The 24,448-nt window shown below is 40.8% G+C and overlaps 2 protein-coding genes across 2 annotated transcripts; both read left to right on the top strand.

Moving 5' to 3' along the window:
- The first annotated feature begins 751 nt into the window (after nucleotides 1-751).
- LOC117057588 (vomeronasal type-2 receptor 26-like) lies at nucleotides 752-7,547 on the top strand. The gene is made up of 5 exons (XM_033168432.1): nucleotides 752-969; nucleotides 3,097-3,388; nucleotides 3,973-4,833; nucleotides 5,775-5,901; nucleotides 6,634-7,547. Exons 1-5 carry the CDS (start codon nucleotides 752-754, stop codon nucleotides 7,545-7,547), a joined length of 2,412 nt encoding a protein of 803 aa, XP_033024323.1.
- Nucleotides 7,548-11,598: 4,051 nt separating this feature from the next.
- LOC117057589 (vomeronasal type-2 receptor 26-like) lies at nucleotides 11,599-23,442 on the top strand. Its single transcript, XM_033168434.1, has 6 exons — nucleotides 11,599-11,813; nucleotides 12,488-12,779; nucleotides 13,312-14,181; nucleotides 19,757-19,987; nucleotides 20,529-20,655; nucleotides 22,541-23,442. The coding sequence occupies exons 1-6, from the start codon at nucleotides 11,599-11,601 to the stop codon at nucleotides 23,440-23,442; spliced, it is 2,637 nt and encodes an 878-aa protein (XP_033024325.1).
- The last annotated feature ends 1,006 nt before the right edge of the window (nucleotides 23,443-24,448 follow it).

The following is a 24,448-nucleotide window of genomic DNA, read 5'->3' on the forward strand; positions in this document are numbered from 1 at the left end:
TCGTGTTGCCACCCTCTGGACCTCTTGTGGAGCAGGCACAGGAAGAAGGGCTTCAGATGATGAGAACATGGCCTGGGTCAGCTCATTTGGTGAGAGGGAGTCCTTCTGGCATTGTGGTCCTGGGCAACTGAAGGCGTTATAAGTCAAAACCAGCACTTTTATTTGGCCTGGAAACTAATGGGCAGCCAGGGCAGTTGTGCCAGGATTGGTGTTATAAGCTCAAACTGTCTTGCACCGGCGAGCAACCTGGCCACTGAATTATACACTAGCTGTTTCCAAAACATCTTCAGAGGCAGCCCCACATATAACACATTGTAGTGATCTCACCTACAAGTTACCATCCAAGTCCTCATCCAAGCCAAAGCATCCTTTGATATTCAACTAGGTGGAAGGAATGAGGGAATCTTCAGATGTAACAAACAAGTCTCCTTCTGCAACTACACAGAAGAACCCCAAAGTGGACTTTGTAATTATTTCCCTCTGTCATTACAGCAATGACTATTATTAATTATGTTGCATGCTGAACCCCCTGTGGAATTTGAATAGGGAAGAAATTTCAAGTTGTTATTTAGTAAATATACCAATTAGAATTTATAATTACTGCTAGGGATTTGTGGTATTTATACTTCAGGGTTCTGGCCTATTTGAAAACTGAATGAACATTTAAAACAGCTGGTGACATTCAAATAATGGAGTTTCCAGTGAAAGGAATGTCATGTTTCTCAACTGAATATTTGCCTTCAGAGTCAGGATGGCAACTTTGGTTATGTTGCTGCTGACACTGCTTCCTGAAATGACATGCAAGACACACATTGTGAAGTGTCATGTCCATGATCCACACCCTCCACTTCACAAGTATCACCGGTCAGGAGACCTCATTCTTGGTGGCATTGCTTCTCACAGCTTCATCGTTTCCAATGCGTTAGCCTTCACTAAAGAACCCCCACAGGCATTGCCCGAAGAGCTTGCGTAAGGAGTTCCTCTTTCTTTTATCTCTTCCTATTTTTCTTAGTTTCTTTCTCTGAATACTGAAAGCTGTGGCATACTGATTTTCAACATAGAAAATTATAATTAATGCAATTAAGGATATGTTCCTGGTTCCCATTAACAAGATATTTTAACATAATAAAGATAAATTTCTTTCACTGACTTATATAAACTTGCATAGCCTAACTTCATATGTATTAATTTTGAAATCCGTTGTGTATCTATGATTTTCTACTGGAATGGGAACTCAAAGAGGAACAAGTGAAATCAGTGATGGTAAGATGGGCCCAAGATTTAGGTTATAACGTCCTCATGGAACAATGGGGAAAATTATGGCAGGTGGATATAAAATTTACTGTCTGTTATAACCTAAGAGAAAATGTATTAAAAATGATGTATAGATGGCATCAAACTCCAGAGAAGTTAGCCAAAATGTATAAAAATAGAACATCTATATGCTGGAGATGTAACAAAGAAAATGGGTCTTACATCCACATGTGGTGGAATTGTCCTGATATATGTGTATACTGGAATATTATATACGAAGAGATGAAAAAACTACTTAAATGCACCTTTAGAAAACAGAAATATTTTTACTAAGTATTCTGCCAGATGAAATTAAAACACACACACACACACACACACAAAGAGTAATATTCATGTATGGAATAACAGCGGCTAGAATTTTGATAGCTAGAAATTGGAAAAATAAAAATATACCCAGTATAATAGAATGGCAAACCTTAATGCTTGAATATTTACAGTTAGCAAAGACGACTGGAAGAATAAGAGGACAAACAAATCAATCAGTTCATATGGAATGGAGGATATTTAAAGAATATTTAATAAGTAATGATATAAAGGGAATCCTAATGGCAGATTTAGACTGAACCTGGATTAATATATTTAAGAATATAAAGGAATAATAGAAATTAAGCAACAGAAAATAAAAAGTAAACGTGCGATATGACAATAATATTAATTAAAATGCGATGAGAATAATTGGAAGTTAATTTTAAGGGTTTGAATAGGTTTTTGTTTGAATTGTTGAAATTGTTGTTTTTGTTTTTGTTTTTTGTAATGTAATCTGGAGAGCCAGTGTGGTGTAGTGGTTAAGAGTGGTAGACGCGTAATCTGGGGAACCGGGTTCGTGTCTCCAGTCCTCCACATGCAGCTGCTGGGTGACCTTGGGCTAGTCACACTTCTTTGAAGTCTCTCAGCCCCACTCACCTCACAGAGTGATTGTTGTGGGGGAGGAAGGGAAACGAGAATGTTAGCCGCTTAGAGACTCCTTCGGGTAGTGAAAAGCGGGATATCAAATCCAAACTTCTCCTCCTCCTCCTCTTCCTCCTCCTCCTCCTCCTCCTCCTCCTCTTCTTCTTCTTCTTCTTCTGTTTGTATGTTATTTATAGGTTTGTTTTTAAAATAATAAAATAATAAAGAATATTTATTAAAAAATGAAATCTGTTGTGGTCCATCTTACCATGGAAATGAATCTCAGTGATATGTAATGGATTTTTTTTTTCTTTTATATGTTCCAGAGTTAAAAAAAATGTTTTTAAACACATAAAAGGGGGCGAATGGACTTATTTTTAAAAAAGCAAAGCGATTTTTTACACTACCCTAGATTGCATCCACAAATATCTGATCACATACTTATATCCTATCCCTATAATCAGAGATTTATTAATTTTTTAGTTTTCAAAATCTCCTTTTTAGGTTAAATGTTGATTAATGAATTGTAATGGTTCACTAAGAATAACTACTTTCCTCTAAACAATTCATAGTGGAGCGAATCTTAGGTTTAAACAATAAATGTGCTTTCTCCATTATAGTTATGACTACAACTTGCAGGAGTTTGTTCTGGTCTGCAATAGGCCGGTTAACTGTGGAGGTGTGGGGCCAATACGCAAAGCTGCCTGCCAAAGATGGGGGCAAGCAGACTTACTAAAAAAGCAATTTTGTACACCACACTGGACTGCATCCACACATGTGGTTTAAAATACTGTCCTATTTCATAATGCAAACAATGATGAAGGTACAATCATTGTAATTTTATAAAATGAGAGATACATATCTTTTTGATACAGACTGCAATTCTCATTTCAGTGTGGTGACTAAGAATTACCAGCACATCCTGGCCTTGGCATTTGCAGTGAAGGAGATCAATGACAACCCTCAGATCTTACCCAATGCCACCTTGGGCTTCCACATATTTGACAGCTATTTCATTGCAAAAGGGACCTATCATGCTACAATGCTGCTAACGTCCAGCCCAGACAGATTGGTCCCCAACTATAAATGTGACATCCATCATCATTTGATAGCAGTCATTGGGGGACTGGACCCCCTAACCTCTCTTCATGCTGCAACAGTCTTGGATATGTATAAAATTCCACAGGTATAATGTATCCATCTCTGTGCTGAGCATGATGGATTTATGATTGTTGTTTTCCTTCCATGGTTGCATTGCCTGTCATATTTCACTCTGTGGTTCAGAGGCCAAAATATGTGAACTGATGTGGTGAATAAGTCATAAGCTTGAATACCTCAACAAGACTCTTCTACAGGGAATGCAATTTTGAATTTATCGATACATTTTTTTGGGGGGGGGGAACAAATAAATACATTTTTATCTGCAGAGAGCCTAAAGATGCAGGATCACCAATCTTTTGGGGAAAATTATACAAAAGTCTCAAGGGTTGTCAGTGTAGTGACAGTCCTCACCCTCCAATTTTCTGTTTTATTTCGGGAGGTACTCTTAACTGACTACAGTAACACATAAGACTCAAGAAGTATTTCAGTATTATTATTTTATGCATCTTGTATTGAGTAACAGAGCAACATGGTCCTAATTCTGTAACCCATGAGTCTGCAGTTTTTGTTTATTGTGCTGGCGTACATTTTATAATGTTGAAGAAAAATGGCTCACTATATCTAAAAAATCATTCCTATTATTTCTTTTTTTCCTGCAACCCCTTTTAGCTCATATATGGCCCTGCTCCAGTCATGGAGGATAAAACTCCAGGCCTTTCCTTCTACCAAATGGTCCCACAGGAAGCCCTGCAGTATGAGGGGATTCTCTCCTTACTTCTGTATTTTACGTGGACATGGGTTGGACTTCTTACTATGGATCTTGAGAACGGAGAAAGATTTGTGCAAACCGTGGTTCCAATGTTTTCTTCTAGTGGCATTTGTTTTGCCTTTATAGAAAGAATCTTCAAAATATCTCTTGTCACTGATCTTAAAGACTTGTTCCAACAGGGTGCAAAAATACAAGATAAAGTAATGAGTAGCAAAGCCAATGTGATGATCTTCTACGGAGAATCTTATTCAATGATATTTCTGAGATGGCTTCCATATTTATCTGAGCAAGAACATGTGAATATTAACCCAAAGGGTACAGTGTGGATAATGACAGCCCAGGTGGAGCTGACTTCTTTTGTTTATCAAAGAACTTGGGATAAAGAAATAATCCACGGGGCTCTGTCCTTCGCAATTCACTCCAATGATATATCAGGATTTCAGCAATTTACTGCTGGCAGAAAACCTGCCACCTCAAAAGAAGATTATTTCATCAAGGACTTCTGGCAGCAGGCCTTTGCCTGTTCATTCCCAAGTACAGGTGCAGAAGATGTGGATGGGGATATCTGCACTGGAGATGAGAACGTGGGGACTCTTCCTGGGCCTTTCTTCGAAATGAACATGATTGGCCACAGCTACAGTATCTACATGGCTGTTTATGCCATGGCACATGCTGTTCATGACATGTTCTCATGGAGACCCAAATCAAGAATATTGGTGGACCAAGGGGAGTTGTCATTTCAAAATCAACAGCCATGGCAAGTAATGAAGCCATTTTTTTTTCTTGCAGTAGAGCACCATATCATGGGTACTGAAATAATCCCTGGTTTGTTCAATAAATTATCTCCCTGGTTTTTGTTTGTTTGTTCTTTTTTGAGACTGTTGCCACTGAATATATTTGTAAGACTGATGCACATCTTCTTCTTCTCATTTCCCTTTTAAAATATAGTTCCATCATTTCCTCAGAGGTGTATTATTTAATAATAGTGCTGGAGATGAGGTTTCCTTTAACCAGAATGGGGAGTTGAAAGTTGGGTTGGATGTTATTAATTGGATTGTTTCCCTAAACCAATCATTTCATAAAATTAAAGTTGGGAGGATGGATCCCCAGACTTCTTCACATCAAGTTTTCACAATCAATGAGGATGCTATAACATGGCAAAGGCGGTTTAACAAGGTAGGGAGATTTCCAGTTTTGAAGGAACATTTACTTCACAACTGTTTGTAAAGATAGTTTCACTTGACAATAATGAGTTTGAGATGTATGAAGAATTATTGACCTGGTTAGGGAAATTACACTTCTTGGAGTTATTCACTAGAGCAGTGTTACAGATTTTTATAGAGAAATTGTTGGATGAACATATTGCTTTGAATATATGCCAAATAATGTTCATTAGTTGAGATTCAAATAACCATTGATTTCATTGAGTCAGCTCAGAGTGTCTTCCCTCTCTGCAGACAAGGTTGGAATCTGCTGCTATTGATTACTGGGTGATGGACGTGAACCTATAGAAAATATCTCAGTTACAGAAAATGTATTAATATGATTGTGGATGACAGTTGTAAGCCTGAACCATCCTTGGTGATTGGGGAAGGAGTTGGAATCTTGTCAGGTCTATGCCCACTTTGCCAGTAATAGGGGTCTCCTCTACTGGAACCATAAAGATTCCCAGCTCTATATTTTCCTTTGTTTCATGACTCAGGCAAGGCCTATTTCTGTATGCAGTGAGAGTTGCAGTCCTGGTTCAAGCAAGAAAATGAAGGAGGGGGAGCCATTTTGTTGCTATGATTGTACACCCTGTCCAGAAGGGAAGATTTCAGACCAGATAGGTAAGGAATATGACATATAGAAATAGGAAGCAGATGGCCAATAATTCAGAGGGATGAGAATAAATATATGTATACAATAAGGCTACCCTTTCACCACTGCTTATAAATCATGGGACTGAAATGCCAAAAGGAAGAATCTGTGATTCCACAACATCAGGCCTGGCCCACCCATGAGGAAAGACGAGGCAACAGCCTCTGGTGGCAAGATCACAAGGGGCGGAAGATCCGGCCTCCAAGGAATTCATCACTTGCTGTTGTCATTGTCGCTGTTGCAGTGTGCTCCTTGGAGGCCACATCTGCCACCTTCTAAGCAACCCCCTCCCATGTCACCATGACAGTGGCTTCTTGGTGAAAAGTAGGTGCTGCTTGGCTCCTCGCACTCTGTGGTGGTGCATTCTGTGGTTTCCCTTCGGTGCAAGAATGCCTTGTGATGGCCCTGCACCACATGCTTAAACACTGGCAAGAAATGATACAAATAGATCAAGCATTATTTATTTTACAGTGCATTCTGTTAAGTAATCTTCAGATGTATCTGCACAGGGCTGTTAAAATTTAAAGGTGTCCATAACAGGACATGCAGAATTTGGAATTGGAAAATTTCCAACATCAGGAAGGCTCAGTGTTAATTACTGTTATCCCTACAAAATTAATTGTTCCCTGATTTCAGTTGTGAACTTGGTTGCTATTGAGATGATTTGCATAAGAGACTAAGGCACTTATTTTCTTTTTCAGATATGAGTGACTGTTCTGCATGTTCAGACCAAACTTACCCAAATAAAAACCATGATTTCTGTATTCACAAGGATATAAGCTTTTTGTCTTATGAAGAACCGGTGGGAATCAGTTTAGCCTTTTCTGCTGTTTCCGGTTCTTTGGTCACCGTTCTAGTCCTCTTAACATTTATGAAGAACCAGAACACTCCCATTGTCAAAGCCAACAACCGGCAGCTCACCTACACTCTCCTCATCTCCCTTATGCTCTGCTTCCATTCTGCATTGCTATTCATTGGACAGCCTCAGAAAGTGACATGTCTTCTCCAACAAACCGCTTTTGGCATCATCTTCTCAGTGGCTGTTTCTTGTGTGCTGGCAAAAACCATCACTGTGGTTATGGCTTTCATGGCCACCAAGCCAGGATCCACAATAAAGAAATGGGTGGGGAAGAGGCTGGCCAATTCCATTGTTGTTACTTGCTCCCTTATTCAAGGAAGCATTTGCATTGTTTGGCTGGCAATCTCTCCTCCATTGCCAGAGGCGGACATATATTCAGTGGCTGAAGAAATTATCTTGGGATGTAATGAGGGGTCTGTGGTTATGTTTTACTGTGTCCTTGGCTATATTGGCTTCCTGGCCATTGCCAGCTTCACTTTAGCTTTCCTTGCCAGGAAGTTACCCGACACTTTCAATGAAGCCAAGTTTATCACTTTTAGCATGCTGGTGTTTTGCAGTGTGTGGTTATCATTTATCCCAACATACTTGAGCACTAAGGGGAAATATATGGTAGCTGTGGAGATCTTTTCTATCTTAGCCTCCAGTACTGGGTTGTTGGGCTGCATCTTTTCTCCCAAATGCTACATTATTCTGTTGAAGCCTGAACTGAACAATAGAGAGCAGCTAATGAAAAGGAAAGATGTGAGAATTAAATGACTGTGTCTTCTCCTACAGTTAGTGATCTCCAGATAGGCTGTTTATAAATTGCCTTTCCATTTCCTAAGAAGGTTGTTCTGTGTTCATAGTTCTTACATCTGAAAATAGTTTTATGAAAATAAAATATAGGTGAATTTTAATGAGGACTTTTTTTTACTTAGGAGAATCTCTGACTGATATGGAAATATGAAGAACTGTATTTAATATTGGGGGGAAAGAGAACTTGAACAAGGGTATGATTCTAGCTCTGGATTGGAAGCTAGAGCTCTAGGTGATTGAATTCCATCTCCTCCTCCCTCACCCTGTCCCTTCCCCACCATTCCCTTGGTAGTGTGATGATCCTTTGTGAGGGGAGAGTGGCATGACAATGACTGCCTTTTCCCTGGTGCATCACTTCTCTTATAATGGATGTGTGGGTACAGTGGTTCATTTCTTAATGTTATTGGCATCCTTCTGTCTAGGGAGACAAAGGAGTGCGCCTCTGGGAGGTGAAGTAAAATTATGTTGAAGTGACCTCTTGGGGCACAAGTGTGGGCATTGTATATGGAGTTGCATGCCAAGGCTCTGGGCCCCACATTTCCCTTTGATAATAAAAACATGGATATGAGTATTTAAGGTTTTTTGGGGGGACAAGGCCACAACTGTATTGGTTACAGATGTGAGCTGCTTAGCTTAGGCATTGGGTGAATCCATGCTATATCTCGACTCCCGCCCATCTGCAGGGAGTCCAACTAAAGGTAAACCACAAGAAGGGGGAGCCCTATGAAGTACATAAAATAAGGGCACCTTGAGGGGTCCCTGTTGGGGTCGTGGCATGGCCCAGCCCACATCTGGGCATCGGACAGAATCCACACTCCTGGATCCCTTTAACAGCATATCCTTGATGAGGAGGGGCAGGTAGAAGCTACAAGCTCACCTCCATCCAAACAAAGGCTTACCCAATCCCTAACCTTACAAAGTTGTGACAATTGCTACCAGGCAGGCGAAAAACAAATGGCTGCTGCCAATTTGCCAAGTGAAGAAGAATCCTACCTGGCCCCAACAATATGGTGCCCAACAGATGTCCATAGCAAGGTCATATATGAAGAAAGCATAAAAAGAGTGTGGGTGGGTAGGGAGACCCAGCAAAAGGAGGCCACACCTACTACCAGAGCTGATTGGCTAGCAGACCATGCTGGGTGTAGCCCTGCCCAGCGCTGGTGACATGGCCGGGGTGACACAAGCAAGGGGCGTCAATCTCTACCCCCGTGCCGGATCACTATCGGGTCCTGGATGCCCGGCTGCAACGCTGCCCACCAAAAAAGGTGGTGCCAAGATGACAAACCCGCCCTCCTCCACTTGGAATATATTTGGTACCAGCTTGGCTGTAGGAGTTGCCAGAACGATGCATACAAGATGCCATCCACTCTGGATTTGTGTAGGGTTTACTGCTTAGCATTTTCTTCTCCCAAATATGCCCTGCAAGGCAGTGGAGGTTTGGGATCAGTTTTCCATCTCCTAGATGGACTACCTTCACAGGTTGACAAGCATCATCTGCCCATGCCATAATATTCTCCTGCTTAAGTTATACTGAAACATGTTCTACACAGAGCTGTCCTTGAAGAGTATTTTGAAAAATAAAGCAGCCAAGACTCCTCTTCCCTGGCATGTGCTTTATGAACCATATAAGACATGTCATACTCTGTATCCAGTTTGTTCCCTATCACAGCTCAGGTTTTTAGGTCTTATGAAAAACCTCCTCTACGAACCTGCACAAAATTTACTATCATCTTGAGATGTCATGTTGCATATCCCCCCTCCAAGGGAGACAAGGTTCATGAAAACTTGGGACAGCACCTTTTTCTGCAGTAGTGACCAAATTATGATTCTCCAACTTTATTAATTCAAGAGATAAGATTTACATATTATTATTATTATTATTATTATTATTATTATTATTATTATTATTATTATTAGCAGTAGTAGTAGTATGTGCCAGTCATGTTAACTTGCCCCGGGCAACCCAAAGTAACTTATAAGCAAACAGGACACCACTTTTACATGTAATATAATTTTTTATATATTGCCCCTTAATGAGTGATTGTAAAAACTGAATCTGGTTTGGACCATGAAGGGCTAGATGTAGGTAAGTAGTATTGTTGCTTGGGAAGCAGGTGGGTCAAGGATGGGTGTGCAGTCTACTTTAGATTTAGATGTATTCCTTCACATCCATAGCTTCGGGTACCTTGTGAGGTGCTGCTTTGGGAAGCTTAGGTGATGGTAAGCAAGACTGCAATCCTATACAGTGGTGCCCCACTAGACGAAAATAATTCGTTCTGCGAGTATTTTTGTCTAGCGGTTTTTTCGTCTAGCAAAGTGGCAATGCAAACCGTGGTTTTCGCTAGACGGAAAAAAAATCGTCTTGCAAGGCAGCCCCATAGACAAATTCGTCTTGCGGGGCAGTCTTCCACTAGACGAATGCCTTCGTCTAGTGAGTTTTTCGTCTAGCGAGGCATTCGTCTAGCAGGGCTCCACTGTACATAGTAATCTGGGAATATATCGCACTTGGGTTTGTACACCAGATGCCCCCTTTGGGGAGAATAGGGTGGCCCCACCTTTTCCTACCTGTAAAAAATGTTTTATTTTAACAGATGCTTTGTTGGAATTTAAATTTTGCTCTGATATTGGAAAAAAAGGATTTTGCTCTGTTTTAATTGGTATTATTTTTCTGTATTTTATATCACACTGAAGGCCTTTGAGCACAGAATTTTGCTAATAATGCTAATCCAAATAATAACAATAACATTTTGATAATGAACTTGGTTCATATCCAGTTCAATTATGCTTTAATCATGTTTATCGTGTACTCTTCCTATTGAGAACTTTAATGGCAAATGGCTGTTTTGATGTTTCTTGCAGTATGAGTATGAGCAATTTATCCTAAGGATTGGAGAGATTTAAGTTTTTTTCTTTGAGCATTTTCTGTATAAAAGGCAATATATGACTTTCTTTAAACGAGTTATCAGCATCCTTTTAGTAACCATTAACAACACAAGAGTGTTTAGATTTTTAATAAAGAAATTATATGTTTCTTCTGTAAATTAAAAAGAAACTTGCTCATATCTGTCACAGAGTAAAATAAAAGTCATTATATTTGTTTGTGTGTTTTCTTCAAAATATAAAAACTATCTTTCATTGTACCAATCATAACATTAAAAGAAACCCACAATGCTATCTTTCTCAGATTCCCCAGTCTACAGATTGCCGAAACATCCATGGAATTATGACAGAAGATGGTGAATTAGATTCAGTATGGACCACAAAAAACCACATTTACCTACATATCTGATCTGCAACACTTTAATTATAAAGAAGTGTGTTTTGCTCCTCTGTTCTGATAGAAGGTAGGGTGCATATGCAATGAAATGTGGGCATGTCTGAGGTGGCATAGGAGAGGTCAAGCTACATTGATCAGTTTTTAATGCATCATGGATTTTTGAAGCATTATATACTTAAACCTTTCATTGGCACAATAGGAGATACTGGCAGACTGGCGGGCATGCATGCAAGGACATAGTATTGTTGAACCCAGATGCAGACAATAATGGACTAGATGGATCAAAGGCCTGACCAAAACTCAAATATTTCTCACCCCCCACTCCCAGCATAAGTTATTTAATTTTGCTAGTATAATTTTCTTATTATTGTTCTGTACTTTCCAACTAATAGGGAGAAAATGCTTCCTATTGGACATGACAATCATGCAATTTGAGTCCCCTGCAATTATTCAGTGAACTGCAATTATTTTCACTGTTTTCAAAAACCACTCAAGAGTTAGACTAGCCTAGTCAATAACAAAATGGGGGCGGGGATCTGAGACTGATGGAATAAAGGTAACTGCCTCTCGTACAATTCTGAACAGAGACGCAGTGTTCCATCACATTTTAAATTTCAGTAAGTAGGAAGCAGGGGTGCATGTTGTTCTGCTGCCAAGAAACACTAATCATAGTTTTACTTCAGAAAAGGTAATCTAGATTAATAGGTGTGTGTGGGGGGGGGGGGTTTACTTGGGATGGCTGCATCAGTGGTGTTGCAGCTGACGATTCTCCACATAGTGGGCAATAGTCCTTTTGCTAAATGTAGAATCCAGGATCCCTACCATATCCTTCACAAATATTTTCAACCAGGAGACATAATATTTGGAGCTATTTGTTCTCAGAGTCTCATCCTCTCCAGTCCAAAAGACTTCATACAGAAACCTCCACAGACGCTATCTGAAGAGCCTGTGTAAGAAATGCTTTTACCTTCTTTTGTATAGTTTTGGACATGCTGCATTTTTCAGCAGCCCAATAAAATGAACTCTCATTCCTTGGAGGTTTTTATGCAGAGGTTGGATGACCATGTGTCATGGATGTTTCAGTTTAGAGTCCTGCATTGCAGGGGATTGCTAGATGAACCTCAGGGTCCCTTCCAACTCTGGATTCTATTATTCTTTGCAGTGATGGTGGGTAGTGGGATTTTCCTACCCTGTGGATAAAGTTTATGCATTATATTGTTCTATCCTTAAGTCATCTGAAACTGTGAAGAGGCTATCTGGGGGACCCTATAGCACAACCTATGACCCACTGTGGAAGACCCATCATTCAGTGGTAAAACATTCACTTTGATTGCACGTCTGCTATCTCAAGTTAAAAAGATAAGGTAGCAGTTTATGGGAAAGATCTTACCCTTAGACCCGGAATAATTACTGCTGGAGTAGACTCCAATGCTGGATGAAGAGTGGTTTAGAAATGTAATAGATGATATTAATGGTAGGCAGTCAGTAATAAGTACACAGTACTAGGTTATAGCAACATTGTGGTGAATAGTAATAATTAAATATGTGCACAGCACAGTAGAAATGTTTTTTTTTTATCAAATATGGAAAATGCATGTAACACTAAATGGAAATATCTTTGCAGTATAGTGACAAAGAATTACCAGCACATCCTGGCCTTGGTGTTTGCGGTAAAGGAGCTAAATAAAAATCTCAAGCTCCTACCAAATGTCACCCTGGGATTCAACATTTATGACATCTATTCCAATGCTGAATTGACCTATCATGCCACAATGAAACTGCTTTCCACAAGGAATATATTTATCCCCAACTACAAATGTGACATCCAGGACAACCTGATTTCCGTCATTGGGGCACTGCATTCAGAAACATCTCATCAGATAGCAAATGTTTTGAGTATCTTCAAGATTCCTCAGGTAGAGTGCTTGTGTGATTCAGGAATCTACATTTTATACCATTTTCTTCTTTATTTTCATATTTGTCATAACCATTCAAAGGCAGCGATGGGTATAAACAAATATGTTTCATCATTTCATTGAACATGTTATTCAGAGAAATCAAAATAATGTTTATCTTTATTACATAGTGAACAGAAACCTTTCCTTATATGAGCTTTAGTATTATTGTTATCCACACATCTGAGGAAATCAGGTCATGTACATGTGAATTCTTCATTTGATGATTCAGATGGGCTTAGAATTCTTTATGTCTTTTAATTTTTCTGCTGTTCATATTGAGGGCTGTTCATACGTTATTGGATTGTTATCCTTCTTTTGCATTGGATTACATACTCCTCCTCTGAAATCTGTAAGAAGGAACTATATTGTTTGATGAGTGACATGACTGTATGGCAGCTTAATACCACAACTTTCCCTAGGGTAAGGTGTGTGTGTGTGGGGGGGAGAGATAATGATAATTCTGCCTTCTTCTCTCCAAATTGACCTTTAGCTTTTGTATTGCTCTACGTCTTGGAGGACACTTCAAACTGAATTCCTTTCCTCCTATCAAATGGTCCCAGATGATATCCTCCAGTACTTGGGGATTATACAGTTACTCATTCACTTCAAATGGATATGGATTGGATTCATTGCTGATGACAATGATAAGGTAGAAATGTTTCTGCAACACATGCTTCCCTTATTTTCCCAGAAGGGCATCTGTTTAGCCTTTGTAGAAACATGCTATTCAAGTTTTAGTTTTGATGAAGATGATGAGAACAGAGATGTAATGAAAAAAGCTATTTCAATCTACAACAGAGTCATGAGCAGCACAGCCAATGCATTGGTGTTCTATGGAGAAGCAGATTCCATAATCAATTTGAGATGGGTACTATTTCTACCAGAGGTGGACGACACAATACAAAAGCCAAAAGGTAGGATCTGGATTCTAACAGCGCAGATGGAGTTGAAATCATTTGTTCACCAACGGCATTGGGATATCCAAGTCCTCCATGGTGCTCTATCTTTTGCAATCCACTCCAATGAGGTACAAGGGTTCAAGGAATTTCTTCAGGGCAGAAACCCTTCCACTACAACAGAAGATGGTTTTATCAGAGATTTCTGGGAACAGGCATTTGGCTGTGTATTCCCAAGCTCTGCTTTGGATGACGTGGTGGGTGATATTTGTACTGGAGGTGAGAGTCTGGAGAACCTTCCTGGGCCTTTTTTTGAAATGAGCATGACTGGTCACAGTTACAGTATCTATAATGCTGTCTATGCAGTGGCCCATGCTTTACATGCCCTGCTTTCATCCAGATCCAAATATATAACAATGGCAGAAGAAGAAAAAAGGAAACTTCAGAATATTGTACCATGGCAGGTAAGGCCTGAGAGAAATATTCAAACATAAATGGCAGTTGATACTATTTTCCTATCCATTTATAACTTTTCACTATTGACATATTACATCATTTAACAGAGTTAAAATCACTGTGCTGGTCCCAAGGGTTACCCGAGAGGTGAGGTCCAAGTCCAGTCCGTGGTCCGCAGGGGGTTGGACTGGATGGCCCTTGTGGTCTCTTCCAACTCTATGATTCTATGATTCAACGTAGCGTCAGTCCAAAGTAGCCGAAGCTGGGAGCAGGGCAGGGAGTCAGGCAAGGTCAGGAACAGGTACACAGGCAGGGAACCAGGGCACGTCAGGAGCTCAATCAGGAAAGCAAGACAGGTCAAAAGCAGGATCTAGCAACCAACAATGTTGCTCCCGCAACATGGGGCGAGGTCTTACCACCTTTTATCTTAAACAGGGTAACGGTCGGCCCTGATCCCCTGGTGACTCATCACCTCGTCTCACCTGAAGGTGAGCAATCCTCCTGCGAGTACTCAGCTGTCTCCTTCTATCAGCCCTGAGTCTCTGCAGCTTGGGAGACGCTGGTGGGTTACTGGACCCAGGAGCCTCCTCAGCCCCAGCCGGTAGTGGGCCAGCTGCTGGTGATGACCCAGTTGATGGCAAAGAGGTATCCCCCGCATCTGGAACCAGGGCAGTCTCAGGCCCCAGACTCTGCTCAGCTGATGCTTGTTGCAAGGGAGGTTGTGCAGACTGAGGCTCCTCAGGACCAGGCCCCAGACTAGGTTCAGCCGATGTCCCAGGCAGAGGATCCAGTGCAGGCTGAGACTCCTCCAGCTCCGAGTCTGAGCCCGAGTCCCAGGCCATCACAATCACATAGCGAAATAAGAGTTTCAGTGTTTTAGTAGATTTTAACTGACAATGGAATATCCCAGGTTGCTAAATTTACTAGAAGCTGGTGTCCCTCAAATGTACAAAAGGTAAGTCCTTGGGCTAAAAGACAAAGGGGAAGCATCTAAGTCAGGAACAGAGAAACTGTAGTTCTCTACATGTTCTTGGATGGCAATTATCATAATCCCTGTCATTTAGTTACGTGGGTTGGGACTGATGAAAGTTGGGCTCCCACATTGAAGGGCCACGGAATTCATATTCCTATAATGAATTATTTAATCCTATTTTGGTTTTTGTAGGAGATTTTACACAATGGCAGGCTTCAGATTGATTTAATCTAGCTAATTTATTTATATTTTGTTAACTGGTAATAAGTATGGGCAGGAAAAGATTGGTGTTAAATCACACCAGGAAGCACCTTGAGATATCTAGTGAAGCCAACCTATTATTGTCAGTCAAATGGAGGAGAACTTGGAAGTGTTCAACACCAGTCAGTGGACTTGAGTTGAAGATTAGGACTCCCTTGGTTCACTCTTGTGGAACAGGTGATGAAAAATATGGATCAGCCATTTGAGTGAGGCAATGATTAATTGAAACAATGTTAGAGGTGAGTTTTAACACCAACCAGCTCTTCATTCTTGGACTGTTAAGGTATTCTGTGATTCATTCACTGTGGATTTTAAGATACAAAAGCTATGACCCTTTGTTACCAACCAGTCTCATTTCTTCCTTCAGAGAAGGAGCAAGGGGCAAAGAGAGGGTGAAAACAGACACAGAAATGCAGACATTTATAGAGTGACCCTTACAGGTACAAAGTGTGAGGATTAGCCACAGACACAAAATGGAGAGAGAACACACACAAAAACATGAAGAGACACAGAGACAGAGAAAGAGAACTATAGCTCTAAATATGTGGAGGGGAACAAAGATGTCATGAGCTCACTAACTGCCAAATGAAATCAGAGATGCAGAGAACTTTGTTCAGTTCTTTTATTTAAATCAACAGAAATACACAGAGAGCCCATGAAATATTATATATATATATATATATATATATATATATATATATATATATATATATATATATACACACACACACACACACACACACATACATACATACACACACACACACACACACACACACAGTGGTACCTCGGGTTAAGAACTTAATTTGTTCTGGAGGTCCGTTCTTAACCTGAAACTGTTCTTAACCTGAGGTAACACTTTAGCTAATGGGGCCTCCCGCTGCTGCCGCGCCGCCATCATGCGATTTCTGTTCTCATCCTGAAGCAAAGTTCTTAACCCGAGGTACTATTTCTGGGTTAGCGGAGTCTATAACCTGAAGCGTCTGTAACCTGAAGCGTCTGTAACCTGAAGCGTCTGTAACCTGAGGTACCACTGTACTTTATTGCGGTCCAAAAACCCACAAAACAATTTCAAAACTAGATACAGTTAAAACAACCAGACAGACAGATGGAAGAGACCAAGGCAGTCATTTTGTTTTATATAGGCCATAATGATCTTTGTTTCTTATAACCTCCGAAAGAAACTTTGCCACAGCCAGTGTAATATCATTTGACCTGTCTTCCAAAAGATTTTTAATATGAGAGGCTTTGGATTTTCCCGGCAAATTTGCCAGTAAGGGTTTGATCAGTTGATCCCTTGCTTGTTCATATTGCCCACAATGCATTAGGATATGCTTCATACAATCGATGTCCTGGGAGCATCAATATTCTGATAGGGGATGCCTCTCAGTCTGCCGTTTAGAACTTCTGAGGGAAATACATTTAGTCTGGCTTTGGTAAATAAACACTGATAGGTAGGTACAGACAAATTCCTAAGGTCTGAGGATATCTAAAAGTCATACCTGTATTGGATTCCAGCTGTGACCGGGCTACAAATTACAAATTACTTTGGGATCGCAGGTCGCTATGTGAGATGCCCCAAAGCCTTTGCCTCAGGGATTCAAGGGAAGTATTGTAATCCAGATGATACAAGAGGGATGATGGCAATCCTATCGAGGTGGCTTTTCTGGTCATAGTTTTCAGCCATGGGCTGACAAACTTCTCGTTGGTTAAATATACTAATAATCCCTTCCCCAAGCTGAATATTTAGATCTTGAGCCAGTATCTCAAGGCAGTCCACCATGCTTTGGTGGAGAGTGGGCATTTGCCTGTTTCCAGACATAGAACTGAATTTGGGACACACTTTGGGACCTGTAATAGGGACCGAAGAAACTTTGCCTGGAACCTGTCTAACTTAGGAAATGAACCTTTGTACCAGACATTTGAAGTTGGGAAACAGATTTTGCATTAAAAACCCTTCTGGCTGATGGAACATAATAACCTCCCTTTTAAAAAAAGAATTGGAGTATAGTGAGTTTGCTTATATCCGCCTTTTGATAGGTGGTCTGCCTGTGGCAGTTCCAGGACTTTGAGTGATGAAATAAGAGCCCTAAATACTGGAAGCATTTGGTCTGCTCTGGGTTATGGCCATCCAGTGCCCATTTACACAGGGAAAATCTTTTCTCAAAAACCAGTATTTTTTATTTTTCATAATTGATGGAAAATCAGTAATTTGAGAACTTCCTCAGTTGATATTTCAGGCCAGGTCTAGAGCGAGAGAGGATGGCTGCATCATGTGCATACAACAAAAGAGGGGTCTTTCTGATTCCTATTCTTTGGAAGATGGCCCTCCGGGTCTATTAGGCTTGCCTCTAGATCATTCAAAAACAAAGTAAACAAAGTGGGAGCCTTTGAGACAAAACCCTGTCTCACTCCTCTGGCCATCTTGATACAATCAGAGAGCTGACTCTGCAGCCCATATCCAACCCGCAGTTTGCTTCCACTGTATAGAGCTTTAATGAGATAGAAAAGATGTTTATCCTGCAGTTTGGTCCATAATTTGGATCTGTAGTTTGTAGTTTGGTCCATAATTTGGATCTGGGAATAGAATCAAAGACAGATTTCAGGTCCATAAAAGGCCACAAATAGTTTTCCCTGTAGAGGTCTGGTGTACTTCTCAGCTAGGAGGGACAGCACAAGGCAGTGATCAGTTGTTGAGTGATTCTCATGAAAGGCGGCCTGAGCTTCAGATATTATATTATTGTCATTCAGAAAAGTTGTCAGTTTGGTACAGGGAAACGGGTATACAGCTTTCCTATTATAGAAAGAAAGCTGAATGGCCTATAATTAAAAGGCACGTTTGGCTGACCTTTCTTAAAGATTGGGACAACTATTGTATGTTTCCAGCCGATCGGTACTTTGCCCAAACTGTTAACTCCTGTAAAAAGTGCCGCTAAAAGAGGGGCCCACCAATGCTGATTTGAAATATTCTCTCTCAATCTTGAGACGTTGCTCAGAGTGCCCACTCCACCCTCCCCCTAGTTTCCAAACCCCTCCTGCTACCTATGGTGGCCAGAAAATGAATCTGTCTGTCTCTATTTGGCTTTCTGTTGTAAGATACAAAGGAAGCATTTGGTTCAAGGAAAAGAAGGAGGCTGTACTAGGCTTTCAAGTGACATAGTGTCAGCTGCCCGCTGTACTGCTTCTCCCAATTCTGAGTCCTGTCTCTGTTCAGGAATAGAGCAACTGCTAGATTGCCCCTGTTCCTCAACATCCATTATTTCCCAGCTCTTCTGTTCTTCTGGGGTGTGTCCTGTTTGTCACTACCACAAATCTGGGCCCATGCTATCTGCATCTGCCTCCTGCCCGGAAGCCTTCTGGGGTGGCGGTCTCCACCACTCCTTCTCATCTGACCAGTCCCTGACAACAGGAGAAACACACTGTGAGTTCAAAGATGTTTGGGCTTATTGAAAGTATGACTTATGACATCCCCATATTCAAGTTGGGGCAAATTTGTGACACCCCAGCTCCCACTAAGAAGAAGATTCTGTTGATTTGTCATTGTTGGGGTGGGTAGGTTGGCCTATAAGAGAAGATTGGCCAACCCAGCCCACTAGAGGGAGAAACATTCTAGTCTTCTCTTTGGAGTGCCTTCCCTCCCTCCCTCCCTCCCTGTGCAGTATGGAGTCTGATAATTGCCCATTTGGGAGCTGAGTAGGAATTTTGTGGGAGCTCCGAATTGGCCTCGGGGCTCACCCTTTTTTGTCTACTTCAACTTGTTGACAGCAACTTGCTTGGAGTGGCAATGAGTTTTGATTTGTTTAATTAGCTGATAGGCTGCCGGTAACACAAGTGAAGAGATGGTGAGGCAGTATTGGATTAAGGGTTCTCGTTGGCCACTTTACACTGCCTTGTGTGGGATCATTGGGAGAGGGGGGCTTTGCGTGTGTGTTAGGGTGAATGCTGAGCTGTGGGAACTGTTGGGCACTTGTTAACTTTAAATATCCAATGTTCTCAAAGCAAGGAGGTCCCTTATTCCAAGACCACAGGTTTCACTTAGAAACATGCCAGACAAAGAGAGAGAGGGTGAGAGAGAGACCTGGCTCCTCCCATCTTTGGTAACTTGCCTACCTGAACTATATTTTGATTAAGATAATTATGTGTGTTGGCTTGCAGGTCTTCTAAAATGTGAAATTGAATAAATATAATGTTTTCCCCACAACAGTGTGGAAACCTTTTCAGTGGTGTTGACAAGGTCCAGGATAAAATAACAACGACCCAATACATTCCACAGTGGCTGACATTTATATCTCAGAGAAAATGGTTCAAGTTCCTTTTGTTGAGCATCTGTGTTTTCCTTTTCAATCTAGATCCACCACTTTCTGAAACAAGTCTCATTTAACAACACTGCTGGGGACGTGGTTTCTTTTGATCAAAATAGAGTATTAATAGGTGGATTTGATATTGTAAACTGGGTCACATTCCCAAACCAATCTTTTGCTCGAGTAAAAGTTGGAAAGATGGATCCTGAAACCCCAATTCCAGAGCAAGAATTCACTGTTAATGAAGATGCCATTGTGTGGCACAGCTGGTTTAACCAGGTAGGACTTAGAAACAGCAGTTTGTGCAGTTTCCTGACAGAGGCATTGGGCTCATCCGCACTTCTTTTTTGTGTCATGCTTTCTAGGCACAGGTCTGGGATTTCGAAATCCATGTCTGAGTGGTTTGGTTTTTATTTTTATAAAATATTTTCATTTTTCTCTCACTGCTTTCCCTGAGGAAATCCACTGGAAAATGAAATAAAATGAAATAATCACTGTTAGTAATGCATATTTTTTAAGAAAATGGGCATCCTTTTCTGAAGATCTTCCTCTATTCTTAATTAACAATGACAGATCTTCTGCCTGTGTGTTAGCATTCATTAAAGGACAGTGAAGCATTGTAACTATATAGGAGGGTTGTACTGAAAAGAACGTAGATACATCCCATTGGTCAACTTTCACAGTGTAAGAGGTAACTGTGTCACTTTCTTAGTGTGCCTATCTTCAATTTGCTATCTGAATGGTTTTAATCTTACTTATCAAACACCTTGGTATTAAAGCCACACAAAATTCACATTCTTCCCTTTCACTTATGGATTAGGTACAGCCCCTTTCTCTATGCAACGATCACTGCCATTCGGGTTATAGCAAGAAAAAGAAGGAAGGACAGCTGTCTTGCTGTTATGACTGCATTCTGTGTCCAGAAAATAAGATATCAAATGAGAGAGGTAAGATTAGTTGCACACAGCATTATCAAATAAGTTGTACATAATTCAGAGAATAATGCATGCAGGCCTCAACATCAAAAAGTAATCTCAACAGATAATTGGAATAGGTGTGGGGAACCTCTGGCTCTCCAGATATTGCTGAACTACAATTGCCATCAGCCCCAGCATTCATGTAAATGGCGTGGGATGATGGGAGTTGTAGTTCAGGAATGCCTGGAGGCCAAAAGGTTACCCATACCTACTGCAGAATGAGACAAGAGACAATAGCACAATGGTTAAAACCAGGGTGGGGAAAATGTTAAGCCCAAGGGCCACATATTCCTATGAACAGATTTTCAGGGATGTATCTAGATATAAAAGTAGATGGATCAAATTATGACTCTTGCCTTAATACAATAGACTACATTCCAGCTACACCGAAGATAAATTCATGCACCTTCACACACCTCCCTTCCCTCTCAATCCAGGCTAGCAAGAGGCATTATCATTGTTAAAAGGCACAGTCCATCCAGACAAAAGCTGTCTAGGAGGATGCTGAGCTCTGTGGGGTTTGTGGGGAGTCCCGAGGTCAGGAATGAGATAGCTGGTGGATGTGAGGTTCCAGTCCCATTGGGTAATAGCTCAACACTTAATTTAACTATAATTAAAGATAATCCAATCCTCTATGAAACCTTAACCAAAGTTTGCACCAATTCTGCAACACCGCAGCACTACACTATCTTGAGATTCTAGGTCAGTGCTTTTCATTGCTGGCCCTTATCCAATGCAAGCTGAGGGGGCTCCTGACTCCTCCATCCAATATCAGCTGGGCAGCATTTGGAAAGAAGAAGGTTCTTGAACCTAGTCCTCTCCCTAACACACTTAAAGGCAGCCAGCAATAAAAGGAAGGTTGGGAAAGCATTATTTCACAAGGGAATAGCTCCAAGCACCCACTTCCACACCTGTTGTACTTGCCAAATCTAGGTCAAATGCATGTGACCAAAGTAAAAGAGCCTATTACCAAATACCGTGCATTAAGTGTAGTCTAATAATGGAACACCCCAATGGCATTGGTGGGAGGGGGGCAAATCTAGTAAAAAATCTAGTAAAAAATATCTTGTAAAAATCTAGTAAAAAAAATACTTAGCTAACTGACTAATTGTGTCACAGATAACTCATTTCTGCCTCCCAACATAATACCTGTCACTCCTAAAATAAATCCTGGCTATGCCTATGGAACACCCCCAACCCCCAAAAATACTTTCAGTTGCCCTTCTCCCAAAGGACAAATGGGTAATCCCAAATTGATAAAGAGGAATGAGTAGGCAGAAAACTGTACTGAGGCTGGTACAGAAGGGAACAGATGTCTCAAGAAAACCCAATTCCATGTCCTCTGATAGCCTGGATCCTTGAACATAATGGGGCCCAGCCAGCCATTCTCCCATGATCTTTCTCTTGGGCAAAATGGTGGGACAAAATGGTCCATGATACATTCAACCAGAGGAGATAGATCATTCCATATTTGAAATGTTTGTACAATTTGGAAGTAGCACAATAACATTAATATGAGCTTTACATTGTTACAATTTCAAATCATGACATGCTAGTGGAGTTGAAGGGGCTAGGACTTATAGGACAAATTATTCTAGATATTCTGGAAAATGCTTTGAAATGTGATAATCCTTTTGGAATATGTAATGAACCATGGTTGTGACAACTGTTATGTTGTACATACATTTCACAACACATGCAGAATTGAATATTCAGTAAGTGTAATATAGTGCATATGTTATATTTATTCATTATATGGGTCACTATATATATATAAAAAAACAAGATCCCATATAAATCTTTTTTTAAAAACTAATTGGCATTATAGATACCACAACAGTTCTTCCTTTTTCAGATATGCCTGACTGCTTTCAATGCCAAGAAGATCATTATCCAAACGAGGATAGAAATGCATGCATTCCCAAGCATATACACTTCTTGTCATATGAGGAACCTTTGGGGATCATCTTAGCCATTGGTGCTCTCACATGTTCATTGATCACAGCTCTAGTGCTAGGGATTTTCATGAAGCACCATGACACCCCCATTGTGAAAGCCAACAACAGGGAGCTCACCTACACTCTCCTCATCTCCCTTCTGCTCTGCTTCCTTTGTGCTTTGATATTCATTGGCCAACCTCAGAGGGTGACATGTCTCTTCCGACAAACTGCCTTTGGCATCATCTTCTCAGTGGCTGTTTCTTGTCTGCTGTCAAAAACGGTGACTGTGGTTCTGGCTTTCATGGCTACCAAACCAGGATCCAGGATGAGGAAGTGGGTGGGGAAAAGATTGTCCACCTCCCTTGTTCTTTCTTGCTCACTTATCCAAACAGGGCTTTGTGTTGTATGGTGGGAAACCTCTCCCCCATTTCCACATACTGATGCTCATTCCATGAATGATGAAATTTTATTAGAATGTAATGAGGGCTCCACTATCATGTTTTACTGTGTCTTGGGCTACATGGGTTTCCTGGCACTTACCTGCTTCAGTCTGGCTTTCTTTGCCAGAAAGTTACCTGACACTTTCAATGAGGCCAGGTTTATCACTTTCAGCATGTTGGTATTTTGCAGTGTGTGGCTGTCCTTTGTTCCAACCTATCTGAGCACCAAAGGAAAATACATCGTTGCTGTTGAGATCTTCTCTATTTTAGCTTCCAGCTCTGGGTTGCTGGGCTGCATCTTTCTCCCCAAGTGTTACATCATTGTAATGAAGCCTCAGCTGAACAATAGGGAACAACTAAGAGGGAAAAAACCTTGATTTTTTTAAATTGTGTAATACATCAGGTGTGTTGTTCTGTGAGCTATCCCAGTCTGTAGCTGCACTACAGGTGCCAAGTTCACCACTTTCAGCATGTTATATATAAAAGGAAAAAAGGAGAAGCCTGCAAACTAGACTGATTAGTCTCTTCAGCATGATCAGTAAACTCTGTGCAAGAACCTACAATGGAAACATTTTACTGAAACTGTGCAGAGAAGCTCCTCTGCAATCCTTAAATTTCTTAAAACAAGAGGTGGCCACTATATACCTGTAGCATTCAGATTAATTGAAGCCAAACCAATAGCACAACTTGTCTATGGTACCCAGCTGGGCCCCCTCTCTATTTTTCCCATCACTAGAATTTGTACAATCCAAAATTCTAAGATCAGCCCTCCAAGTCCCACAATGTGAAACTTGGGGAGGGGGGGGCTCTCTGCTTGAACATATGTTCTCCAGAGCCAGCCTAATCCCCACACATTTTGGATAACCTTGATGTCCCCTAGATCCTCAGCTGGGGAATGGGAAGGATAAACGCCCAATGCCTGAGCCATTTGGAACAATAAAGTTGTAGCCAATTTTAATCCCATAGCACTGTCTTGAGTCATTATTCCACTCAGGAGATGCCTGGGGTAAGGGGGGGGGGCTCCACCTGTCCTTGCAATGGGCACCCATATCGGAGTGCCCTGTAGACTAATATCTGTGGTCTTATATATACTAACCTTTTGTTCTCTTTCACTCTTGTCTGATGTTCCTAACACTTCTTTAAGACTTTCTTAGCTACTTTTGGATTCTTATATATATATTCTGTTTTAACTTCTTTTAGTGTTTTTTTGTCTTTTTTATTTTAAATGACTTTAAAAGATTGTACCCTTCCCTCCTTATGCTAGCCTACGACTGTAATAAAGTGTTGTTGTTGTTGTTGTTGTTGTTGTTGTTGTTGTTGTTAGTATTTTGAAGTGTTTGGTTATCCTTCATTGCAGCCTACCTGAGTTCTAAGAGGAAATAC

This window comes from Lacerta agilis, chromosome 14 (assembly GCF_009819535.1).
Source record: "Lacerta agilis isolate rLacAgi1 chromosome 14, rLacAgi1.pri, whole genome shotgun sequence".
NCBI lineage: Eukaryota > Metazoa > Chordata > Lepidosauria > Squamata > Lacertidae > Lacerta > Lacerta agilis.